This window comes from Carlito syrichta, unplaced genomic scaffold, assembly GCF_000164805.1.
Source record: "Carlito syrichta isolate Samal-C Ts95f unplaced genomic scaffold, Tarsius_syrichta-2.0.1 Scaffold307733, whole genome shotgun sequence".
In the NCBI taxonomy this organism is placed as follows: domain Eukaryota; kingdom Metazoa; phylum Chordata; class Mammalia; order Primates; family Tarsiidae; genus Carlito; species Carlito syrichta.
The window spans coordinates 13,888-26,562 of NW_007251829.1; the positions used below are offsets into that span (position 1 = coordinate 13,888).

The 12,675-nt window shown below is 44.5% G+C and overlaps 1 protein-coding gene across 1 annotated transcript; it reads right to left on the bottom strand.

Annotated features, from left to right (window-relative positions):
* Positions 1-2,541: 2,541 nt before the first annotated feature.
* Positions 2,542-12,324, bottom strand: LOC110596235 (leucine-rich repeat-containing protein 37A3-like). The gene is given in 7 exon segments (XM_021715815.1): positions 2,542-2,768; positions 2,771-2,941; positions 3,551-3,832; positions 5,846-5,850; positions 6,698-6,769; positions 6,811-6,860; positions 12,274-12,324. Coding segments are annotated over 7 exon segments (831 nt in total). The 5' UTR covers positions 12,298-12,324.
* Between the last annotated feature and the right edge of the window lie 351 nt (positions 12,325-12,675).

Below are 12,675 nucleotides of genomic sequence, written 5' to 3' on the forward strand. Positions count from 1 at the left end.
TTTTCTCGAGAAGCAGTTCCTGATGTGGGGTTTTCTGTAATTTTTTCTGTAGTTAGTTCTGAAAGAGTAAATAATTCTGATGAAGGGTTTTCCTGGGGGTTGGATCTGCTGAAGGTGAAAAAGCCCCCTGCAAGGGTGAGTTGATGAGGCTTCTGACTGCAGGGATTGGGGTTTCTTGACAAGCTCGGTCCACTGAGTAGGCCTTCCTTCCTGAACTTCTGACTCTCCTTGGCCTTGGGTGCTCTCTGGATCACCTGGAAGTGACTTTTATGAATGTGGTAATTTTTTTCTGGGTTATAAAACTAGATTGGAGGCCTTCATGTTTTTAACTGTCATATTGGCATCATCTAAAACAAACAGGTCAAGCCTTTTGACTTATTTTGATCCCCAGGCAGGGCTTTCATGGAGGTGTCCCGGGGCACAACTCTGTATTGTATGGAAGGCTGCCCACCAGCTTCTGGGACCTCTGTACCTTGTGAGGCCATTTCAGTTCCCTAGGGGCAGGCCTCCCATGCATCCTTTCCTCGGCTGCATGCGCCACAGATGGCTGGGTGTTCTGTTTTCTCCTGATGCACTGATCTTGAAGTCCCATCCTGAGGCACCTTTTCTTAATGCCGCTGGGCCCCTTGATGACCATGTTCTCGGTCTGCAGCCTTTTCCTGACACCCTGGGTCTTTGCTAGGCTGTTTTCCTGTGGCCGGGCCATTTCCAACTTATCTGGAGAGACTTGGTATTTAAATTCTGGACCTGAGGCTAGGTTTTACCAGCATGGCAGCTCTTTCTTTTTTTTTGACCCCTGGAATTTTTCTTGAATTTATGCATCTAAGCAATTTTTTAGAAGTTAGAGCCTCCTCAAATCACTTTTGTACATTGAACTGTTGGATGACAATTCTAGAGAGGGGCTGTCTGTACTGCTTATGAAAAGATCCGGAACTGAATTTTGAACATTTGACAAAAGCAGTTTGGTAGCAATGTTGATTACACATCCTCTAGGTTCCCTTGTGAGAAACAAGGCAAGATATAATTGAGTGTGGTGATGACCTCACTTTCTTCATGGAGATTCAGCTGCCCCTTCATGAAGCCTGACAGACTAAAGGTCCTCTTGTCTGAGGGTATCTCTGGCTCAGTAATCGGCTCAGTGCACACCACTGAGCAATTCCTTTTGCAGTTTGTCTTGTGTTGGGTCTGGTTTATTCTCTAATAAGCAAAGTGTGAGGTTACTATCATGGCCAAAGTTACAAAGCCAGAACGAGTAGTCCCAGAGCCCTGGGCTCCTTGTGGGTACTCTCCCCAGCTCATCTTCCATGGGTAATGAGCCTCTGCACATAATTGTTGGGGTTGTGGGACTGCAACTCCTGATTTAACTGACTCTCAACCTGACCGCTGGGGAAACAAGAGCAGATACATGAGGCTCTGTGGTGTCAGACACAGCTCAGGCCCCTGGATAGCTGAACTCCCACTGTATTTCCTTGGTGTGTCTGACAGGCAATACAGTATTGAATGCATGTGCGATAGAGTCAGCCTCGGAAGTGTTCATGGGGTCTTCAGAGATAGTGCCTTCCGGCACAATGGGGCTTTCCACAAACATGTTTTCTCAAGTAGTAGTTCCTGATGTGGTGTTTTCCTTAATTTTTTCTGTAGTTGGCTCTGATAGAGCAAATAATTCTGGAAAAGGGCTCAGGTCTCCTGAAGGTGATAAAGGCCCGAGCAAGGGCAAGTTGATGAGGTTTCTGACTGTAGGGAATGGGGCTTCTTGGCAAGCATCAGTCCACTGTGTAAGTCTTCCTTCCTGATCTTCCGACTCTCCTTGGCCTGGGTTGCTCTGTGGATCACCTGGAAGTGACTGTTATGAATGTGGTATTTGTTTTTCTGGGATGTAAAACTGGATTGGCGACCTTCATGCTTTTGACTGTCATAATGGTTTCATCTGAAACAAATATGTCAAGTCTTTTAACTTATTTTGATCCTCAGACAGGGCTTTCATGGAAGTGTCTGGGGGCACACCCATGTATTGTATGGAAGGCTGCACACCAGCTCACGGAACCTCTGCACCCTGTGAGGCCATTCTGGCTCCCTAGGGGCAGGCCTCCTGTGCCTCCTTTCCTCAGCTGCATGCTCCACAGATGGCTGGGTGTCCTGTTTTCTCCTATGCGCTGGTCTTGAGGTGCCTTTTCTTAATGCCCCTGGGGCCCTAGATGACCATCATTGTTGGAGTTGAGGGACTGTAACTACTGATTTGGTTGACTCTTAAACTGGACCGCTGGGGAAAGAAGAGCAGATACATACATGAGGCTCTGTGGCGTGGGAGACTGCTCAGGTCCCAGGCTGCCGAACTCCCACTGCATTTCTTTCTTTTTTTTTTTTTTTGAGTTGGAGTTTCACTCTCTGACACCCAGACAAGAGTGCAGTGACCGCTCCCAGTCATCGCAGCCTCGACCTGCTGGGCTTCGGTGATCCTTCTGCCTCGCTGCATTTCATTGGTCTGTTTGATGGGCAACATGGTGTCGAAGGCATGTGCAATAGAGTCAGCCTCGTAAGTGTTCATGGGGTCTTCAGAGATAGTGCCTCCCGGAGCAATGGGGTTTTCACAAACATGTTTTCTTGAGAAGTAGTTCCTGTTGTGGAGCTTTCTGTAATATTTCCTGGAGTTGGTTCTGAAAGAGCAAATAATTCTGAACAAGGGTTTTCCTGAGGGCTCAGGTCTGCTGAAGATGAAAAAGCCCCCTGCAAGGGTGAGTTGATGAGGTTTCTGACTGCAGGGAATGGGGCTTCTTGGCAAGCATCAGTCCACCGAGTGGACCTTCCTTCTGAAATCCAACTCTCCTTGGCCTTGGGTGCTCTGTGGATAACCTGGACGTGAGTTTAATGAGCGTGATATTTTTCCTGGCACGTAAAACAGGATTGGCCACCTTCATGATTTTAACTCTCATATTGGCATCATCTAAAACAAATATGTCAAATCTTTTGACTCATTTTGATCCCTAGCCTGGGCTTTCATGGAGGTGACTCAGGGCACACCCATCTATTGTAAGGAAGAGACCAAGGCCTTCTGCACCTGTGTGCACAAGGGCAGTGTGGGAGAGGCTGCCCACCAGCTCCTGGGACCTCTGTACCCTGTAGTGCCATTCTGGCTCCCATAGAGCTGGCCTCCTGTGCCGCCTTTCCTTGGCTGCATGCTCCACAGATGGCTGGGTGTTCAGTGTTCTCCTGATGCACTGATCTTGAGGTGCGTTTTCTTAATGCCACTGGGCCACTTGATGACCATGTCCTCGGTCTGCAGCCTTTTCCTAACACCCTGGGTCTTTGCTAGGCTGTTTTCCTATGGCCTGGCCATTTCCAACTATTCTGGAGAGACTTGGTGTTTAAATTTGGGATCTGAGGCTAGGCTGCATCAGTATGGCAGCTCTTTCTTTCTTTTTGAACTCATGAATTTTTCTTGAATGTCTGCATCTAATCAATTTTCTAGAAGATAGAGCCTCTTCAATTCACTTTTGTCTGTTGAACTGCTGGATGATGGTTCCAGGGAGTGGCTGTCTATACTGTTTTCAACAGATCCCTAACTCCATTCTGAACATTTGAAAAAAGCAGTTTCTCAGCAATGTTGACTACACATCCTCCAGGTTTCCTTGTGAGAAACAAGGCAAGATATAATTGAGTGTGGTGATGACATTGCTTTCCTCATGGAAGTCCAGCTGCTCATTCATGAAGACTGACAGGCTGAAGCTCCTCTTGTCTGACGGCATCTCTGGCTCAATAATCAGCTCAGTGCTGATTTGCTTCTTCTGGGCTTGTCGTACGTTCATGAAGGTTCCCTCTCCATCGCCTATAGATGCTCCTGCAACTGTCAAGAGGAAGCACAGAGCAAGAAATTAAAATATCTCCGGGACTGGCCATAGTGGGAATATGCCTGGGGAAGGAGTGGCACACCTCATTAACAAAGTACCTGCATAATGAACATATGTATACCTAACCCTAAATTGTATCCCACATCTTTAAAATTAAATTAAAAGTTAAATAAATAAAAATTAATTGCAGTCTGCACTCTGTATTGGTGAATTCTACATCCTTGGATTCAGCCAGCTGCGGTAGGAAAACATAGGTAGGGCAATCATGGTTGCATCTACGTAAAATAAAGAAAGAAGAAAATCATGTCCTCTACAGAAGTGTGGATGTCACTGGTGGCCATTATTCTATGTGAGTTAATACAGAAACAGAAGAACAAATACCACATGGCCTCACGGGTGGGAGCTAAACACTGACTATGCACGGACATAAAGATGGGAACTCCTTGTGGGGACCCTAAAGGAAGGCAGGGGGCAAGGCTGAAACATACCTATTGGGTACCATGCATGCCATTTGGATAATGGACTTCATAGAAGCCCAAACCTCACCATCACTCGCTATACCCATGAAACACATCTGCACATGAATCGTTTGAATCTAAAAATAATAAGTTAAAATAAAAGAGACTTCTTTGATCGTGGAAGATGAGGGGATGACCTTGTGCCAGTCCACAGCCATACATCCTAGCCACAGAGTAAGAGCCAGTGAGCCTCTGAGCCATTCAGAGAGGAGAAGCATAACCCCAGCCTGAGCCTGGGAAATGGCCAGAGCAGGAGGAAATGATATCTTTTGAAAATGTGGCTATCTACTCAGAACATTCCATCCTGTGCAATACAGTAACTATCTTTAGGATTATCCCACCGGGCCTCAATGGCCAAGGTGGAAGATGAGTGCTTCCTGGCTGAGCCAGCCTCTCTGCAGACCTACCTCCTCTTACCCTGACCCATGCTATCCTGCCCTCCTCCATCCACCTCCCAGAATGCTCATGCTCTCACTACATCATAGATGGCCATGCTGACAGATGGCCCAAGAGGGCAGCAAGGACAGAGATGCTGCTGTCCCTCCCAACAGGCCTTCTGTGACATGTACTCCTCTGCCCACCCACCCAGTTCCCTGTCCCATCTATTCTAGCCTTCATTCCAGAAGGAGCTACATGGAAAAACGCCACTATGTTCATCCTGGGTCTTTCCTTAAGTTGGGCAGGGATCTGGGGTGAAGGTGGAAAGATTTTTAATTTGCCACCTTGTTTGCCTATGTGGAATGGTCAGTGTATCTGTAGAATCTCTGGATAAACAGTACTTTATGTTCTAAAATACAGAAGGGAAAAATCAACCTTTGCCAGATGCTGACTTGGTTTTCTTTCATTTCTCATCTGCCCAGCTTTCCTTAGGGCATCACTCAAGGCTTCTGACAGCACGAAGGGAACGTGGATCACGCTCAGCGTTTCTTTCCAGATTCAAACGTGTTTTTGGTGGTGGTGAGGGTCAGAGGAGGAGGTGAGGATCGTGAGAGCGGGGGAACATGGGCTTGTGGAGAACCCAGAACTGGTAGAAGACCTGGCACTAGGCCATAGCACTTCACACATCAGATCCTGCTTTTTCTCATCTGTAAAAGGAGCTTAAAAATGCTTGTTCTGCCCACCTCTGGGAGAAAAGGGAATCATATAATTGAAAAAAAATTGTCTTGAAAAAGAAGCAACACAGTCTTTGTGTAAGTAGCAGTGTTGTTACTTATTATTCGCCCCATGTCACTTGTAGAGGCCTGTGTTCAAGCTGTCTGGACAGGAACACAGTCACATTTTGGAAGTCATGAAGTTACTGCTGTTAGACCTAATGTAGAGAAAAACACCTGAAGGACCCGACTGTGTGTTCAGTGGACAGGAAAGCTTGAGATTCGGAGCAGGTTCAGACAGTCTCAGAATGGAGAAACCTTTCATCCCATTAGAAGAGCCAGGTAGAGATCTTTCCACCCATCATCCTTACTCTGCCTCTTAACCCCTAACCTTCCCTCTCCTTCCCAGTTTCCCTCTCCTTCCCCATCTCCACTTGTGTCTCCAGGGAGCTGATAGAGACACAAAGCGGTTCTACGATCAGAATGAACGGATGCTTTCCAACCATGGAAGGCCATTTCTCCTCCTGGCACCACATCTCCAACCTCTCCACCCTCTCCGTCACCCCCTTCCTTTTCCCTCCTGCATGCAACTTACTTCTGCTCTCATGCCCTAGTTCTCCTTTGTAACTCACCCTAACTCACCTACCTGTATCCCTGTTGGGTAACTGTCCCACCTTGCCCTGTTGATTTTTGCTTAAAAAAAGAAGAAGAAGAAGAAGAAAAAAGAGCCAGGTAGTGATGTCTGATTCAGGAACCACAAACTCGCAGGCTTCACATAAAACAGTATTGCTCCTACTCTTTTAGAAGGTGGTTAAAAACCAACAAACCCAGACCAATCTATACCTGTCCTCTAAGGACACATGACACCTGAAGCCTCACTCATATAAAGCCAGTTTACAAACCAAAACATGCAATCCCAGCAAGTTATCCCTGGGGCAAATCACCCAGCAGAGAGTGCAGCACACAGCCTGTGGCCATTGCTGTCAGTCCCCTGCCCTTCTGTTATTTCCCCTGGTCCTTTATGCAGATGGAACAGTTATATTACCAAATCATGTCATAACAATGAAGAACCTAACTTTCAGCAAGGGAATGTACAGAAATTTAGGAAGTTTAACTCTGAACGAATGAATAAAAATAAGCAATTGCATCTTTAGTTTAAAAATGTATCATCATCACTTAGAAACAAAAATTTAAAACTAAGTGAAATAAAACTGTACCAACTTATCAACTGGGCAGTTTGGACTGAGGACAATGTGTAGCATTTGTCAGACAAGTACTCTCACAATGCAGCTTGACTGTCTTGCAGACAACTTCATAATCAATATTTCTTATTATGGTTTTGTGGAGACAACTTCAATGTTATTTTTAAATTGGCAGCGGCAGCAGGCCATATGGCTGGGCAGGATCCCACAAAAGGAAACACAGACAATTAAATTAATGGTAAAGAGGCTACCTGAGCAGGCAAAAGAGGCAGGCAAGGCAACCACAGGACTGGGCAAACAGGACTTGAGGCCTACGTTCTTGGCTGGACAGCTGGGTAGGAACCCGATGGCCAATAGGAAGGACGACAGAGGTGCCCAACAGAGGGCATGTATGGCAGTGGGTATGGTGGTCTAGAATAAGGGTGATCAGGACTAGACCTGGGCGACACTGATCTGTGGTTTAATCCATAAGTACCTCCCGCCAACTCAGAAGTCCCCCTTCGGGTTGAGAGTTCACGGAAGAATTGGACTTCTAAGAAGAGTCTAAATGAGCCCCAACTCTCGAGTCCCTTTTTAGTTCCTGCTGAGAGTGGTAAATATTGAAAACTACCCTGGGTATAAAAAGCACTAAGTTTAACCCACATGGTGGGATTGAATAATAACAGCGATGGCACTGGCCAAATCTGGACAATGTGAGCATTCAGAAGGTTAACGATAATAATAAGACACAACACAATCAATGTAAATAAGAGCCCCTGAGCTCACAGTGATACTCAGAAAAAAGGGGAAGGGTTCTTCTTTCATAGAACAACTGCCAGCCAATGAATGGAGAACGAACGATAGAAAGTGTCATTTTGAACCGGGCGCGGTGTCTCACGCCTATAATGCCAGCAATTTGGGAGGCTGAGGTGAGAGAATTGCCTGAGCCCACAGGTTCCAGACCAGCCTAGGCAACATGGTGAGACCTCATCTCTACAAGATATCAAAAAATTAGGTGGGTGTGGTGGCGCATGCCTGGAGTTCCAGCTACTTGGAAGGCTGAGACAGAGGGCTGAGCCCAGTCGGTCAAGGATGCAGTGGCCATGAGAGTGCCACTGCACTCTAGCCTGGGTGACAGAGTGAGACTCTAACGCACACACACACACAAAGAAAGTGTCATTTTGTAGTCACGAATGCAATACTCAATTCAGAGGATTACCCTTCATGCACAGTTGTGTGAAAAGACACTTGAGAGCATGATCTTCACTGATCACAAAGCATCACCCATAGATTATTAATTACAAGGGGAAAATAACTTTACATTGGAGATATCTGGAAGATGCCATCTCTTTTCTTCTCCCCACTCTTTTTTTTTTTGAGTTGGGGTCTCACACTCTCGCCCAGGCTAGAGTGGAGTGGCACACTTGAGGCCACCTCAGAGTCGATCTGCTGGGCTCCAGTGATTCTACCACTTCAGCTTTCCAAGTAGCCGGAACCACAGGTACATGCTACCACTCCCGGTTAATTTTTTGTTTATTGTAGAGACAAGGTCTCACTAAGTTGCCTGGGCTGGTCTTGAACCTATGGGTTCAGGCAATCCACTCTCCTTGGCCTCCCAAAGGCCTGGGATAACAGGCTGAGCCACCGAGCCCGGCCTTTTAAAAAATTTTATGTTAACGATGTGGGGTACAATAAGATGTCACCTTAATAAGTGATCAAACACAGCATTGTGAGCCACCTGAAGTCATGAGATGAGAAGGACACATCACCTATGTAGTATTCCTCCCTTAAATATTTCACCTGAATCTAATCACGAGGAAACACAAATTCAGATCGTGGGACAATTTACAAGACAACTGTTTCAGACTCTTTAAAAATGCCAGTGTCATGAAAATCCCCCCAAAAGGTCACTGCCTTACTAGACTCTGGTGTGGCCATGTGCTCTTTGAGCTATGGCTGTCTCAAAGTTTCCTGGCTTTGGCCCCTTTCCCTACCTTGGGGAGGCAAATCTCCTCTTTCTCTTTCTCTCTAATTTCTTTTTAAGTAAACTATGTTTTCCAATCCAAAAAAAGAAAAAAAAAACCCAAAAAAGACAGAAATGCTTTAGATTAAAGGAAACAAAGACATGACATGCTATGCCTGATCTTTGGCTCGATTCCGAATCAAAATAAAACAGATTTAAAGGAGATGATTGGCTTCTGGCCAACATGGAGTAAGAGAGACAAGATTAACCGCCTTCCGAAAACAACCAAGGGGAAAAAAAAAACAGATAAAATAGATGTCACAACAGCTTTTGAGACATTGGACACCAGACAATGAAGGACAGTGATTTCCAGGAGCTGGAAGATAATTGAAAAGATCCCTGAGCTGCCCCAGCTCACTGCTTTGTGCGTGTCCAGGCCATGATTCAGGGAGGGGAGGCCCAGGCAGAGACTGGTGGACTCTGATGAAGGAAATGGAGCTGAGAGTCCAGGAGACCAAGGTGGCTAGGGTTCTCACAGAGATATCACTCTCTATAATCCACACACACACTTTGCCAATTCTCCCAATCATGTGATGGCCTGAAAAAACCCATAATCCAATCAAACATCAGGCATTACGTAGTGTCTTCATGATTCTTTAGTCTCCTTCCATTTAGAACAGTTCCCTTTTTTTTTTTTGAGTCGGAGTATCATTGTTACCCAGGCTGGAGTGCAGTGGCACAATCATGGCTACTGCAGCCTCAACCTGCCAGGGTTCCTTTCACGTCAGTCTTCCAAACGGCTGAAACTACAGGCACACAGCACCATGCCTGGCTAATTTTCTGATTTATTGTAGAGTCGAGATCGCGCCATGTTGCCCAGGCTGGTCTAGAATTCCTGGGCTCAGGCAATCCTCTCACCTCGGCCTCCCTAAGTGGGCCCTCAATCTTTTAAAAATCTTTCATAGCGTTGACATTTTTGAAGCAGCCAAGTCAACTGTGTTGTGGAATGTTCCTCAATCACAAAGAAACATTTTTAGCAAGAACAAATTGCAGGAGAACACTGTTGCTTTTGTTACTCACTAAAATGTATGAGCTACAAATAATACAAATAATGATACACAAGTAATTGTTGTAATGTATATAGGCAAATTTTTGAGACTGCAAATTATCTGAGGTATAGATTATGCTTTCTTGAGAACAGCAGTTTTTCAATATGCATTAAAGGTCATTACACAGGAGTCAAGACTCAAATGAGCTGACCTCCTTACTCTGTATATAAATATATAAACCCCAGAGAACTTGCAACAGTGAACTCCAACGTGGCAACTGCTTTACCTCCTGACGGTCTTGTTGGCAAGTGACTACAGAGCATGACGGCACTTTTCCTAGTCACTAATGGTCAAGAAAATGCAGATGGACTTCTGCGGCCTTAGATCACTAAGTGAGAAACTGGTTGATGATGAGGTCTTTGTCCAGAGAGGAAGGTATCAGCCAATATGGGGATGCTATAGGAGTTTGAGGAAGATGAGGCTAGAGCAAGGAAATGGATTTGACAATGTGGAGACGATAACCAAGGGACCTGACAAAATGGTTGGAAGCAGAGTGCTGAATGAAGGGCCCTTCCACATGCCAAACTCCCGGAATTCCCCCACCAGCCTTATGACTGGGCTTCTATTTGGCAGGCTGTATTGGAGGGAGATGGTACAACTTAAGTTGCAGTAAGTTGTATAACACACTCACAGTAGGCCCTACAGAAACATTTTCTTTTAAACCACACAAAAAAACACATAAAATGCCTCACACCATACGTGCAGATTAACTCAAAATGGATCACAGACCTAAGTGTAACTATACAACATCTGGAGGAAAGCAAAGGAGAAATCTTTGTGACTTTGGATTAGACAAGGGGTGGGTTCTTGGACAAAGATTTCTCAGATGAGACACAAAAAAGCAAAAACAATGCAAGAAAAAACTGCTAAATTAGAGCTCATCAAAATTTAAAACTTCTGCTCTTCAGAAAACTCTTTTAACAGACTGAAAAGATAAACCACAGCTTGAGAGAAGATATTTGCTAAACACCTATGTGAAAGAATGTGTATGTGAAGACATAAAACGCTCTTAAAACTCGTTAATAATTAACTTCTCATAGGATTAGAGGAAAAATTCTATAATTAGAAAATAAATATCAATTAAAATATGGGACTAGATTTCAACAGACAATTCAGTCAAGAAGGCATTTGCACTTGAACAGACATTCAACATCATCAGCTATTAAAGAGATGCAAGTTCAAACCATAATGAGGATCCACTACACACCTAATAGTAGGAAGGCTGACATTTTTTTAAAAACTGAAATAGAAGACTCTGCTGAAGATGTGGAACACACAACTCTCATACATCGCTGGTGGGAATGAAAAATGTTTCAGCCACTTTAGAAAACTGTTTGGCCATTTCTTAAAACGTTAAACATGCACTTAGCATGTGATGCAGCCATTCCACCCCTAAGTATTTACCCCCCCCCCATGAAAATATATAAGTATTTTCAGCAGTTTTATTCACAATTGACAACAAATTGGAAGCAACCCCAATGTCTGTAAACTGATGAGTGGACAACTGGATATAGCCACACAACTGGAATGCTACTCAGTAACACAAAGGAATAAACTATAGTTATCCTCTGCAGGGAACTGGTTCTAACAGACACACACACACACACACACACACACACACACACACACACACACACCAAAATCCACAGCTGCTGAAGTCCCTTTATAAGACGTCATACTATTTGCATATAACCTCTGGCATACTTAAAGCATTTCCAGATTACTTAAAATACCTGGTATGGTGTAAGTGCCATGCACAAAGTTGTTACACTGTAGTTTAAAATTTGTATTTCTACTGTATTATTATTATTATTGAGTTGGAGTCTCACTCTGTCGCCCAGACTGGAGTGCAGCGGCCGCTCCCGGCCACTGCAGCCTCGACCTGCTGTGCTCCGGCGACCTTTCCGCCTCAGCCTACCAAGTAGCTGGAACTACAGGCGCGTGCTACTACGCCTGACTGATTTTTTGATTTATTGTAGAGATGAGGTCTCGCCTGCCCAGGCGGCTCTCGAAACCGCGGGCTCAGGCAATCCACTCACCTCAGCCTCCCAAGGCTGTTGTAATATTTTATATTTTTTATTTTTTCTAAATATTCTCCATCTGTGGTTGGTTGAATCCGTGGATGGGGAACCCACAGATATGAAGACTCAACTATACCAATAGATGCAACAGCATGGGTAATGGCATAATCTCAAAAATGTATGCTAAGTGAGAGAATCCAGACTCAAAAGACTACACACTATATGACTTCATTCATAAGGCATTCTGGAGGAGGCAAAACTATAGGAATAGAAATCAGACTCGTGGTTGCCAGGGGCCGGTGGCAGGGTGAGGGGACTGACTGGAAAGGGACTTGAGGGGCCTTTTTGGGGTGATGGAAATGTTCTATATCAGGAATGTGGGGGTAGCCACCTAACGACCCAAGTCAAAACTCATCAAACTATACACTTCAGAAAGGGTAAATTTTATTACATGAAAAATTGTACCTCAATAAACCTGACTGAAGAAAATAGTAAAACAAACCTAAAAAAACTAAGTGAAAATAAATCTAAGAAAAAAGTAACTTACAGGTTTCCAGTTCCAGAGTCATCAGAAGGAAGTTCTCAACTGTTGTAAGTGGGACATGTGTGGCTCCATGTCTCTGAAGGAGAAAGCCCAGAGACTCATGATGTGATCCCCAAAACAAATTCTGTACTTAGAAAGATATTTCAGTGGCATATGATTACTTCAATTTGAGCTTCTCTATAAAACAAGCCAGCCCAGGAGTTTATTTGCCATAGGAGATAATTTCAGAGAGCTCTTATTAAAGAAATTTAAGTAGATTTGCCTAATAAAAGTGATGTTAACTAGTAGAAGCTATACCCTCTTTTGCCATTATCTTGCTTCCCATTTTCATATTGCTTCAGCTCACTTTGTTTTTTGGGTTTTGTTGTTGCTGTTGTTGTTGTTTGAGTCAGTATCTCACCTC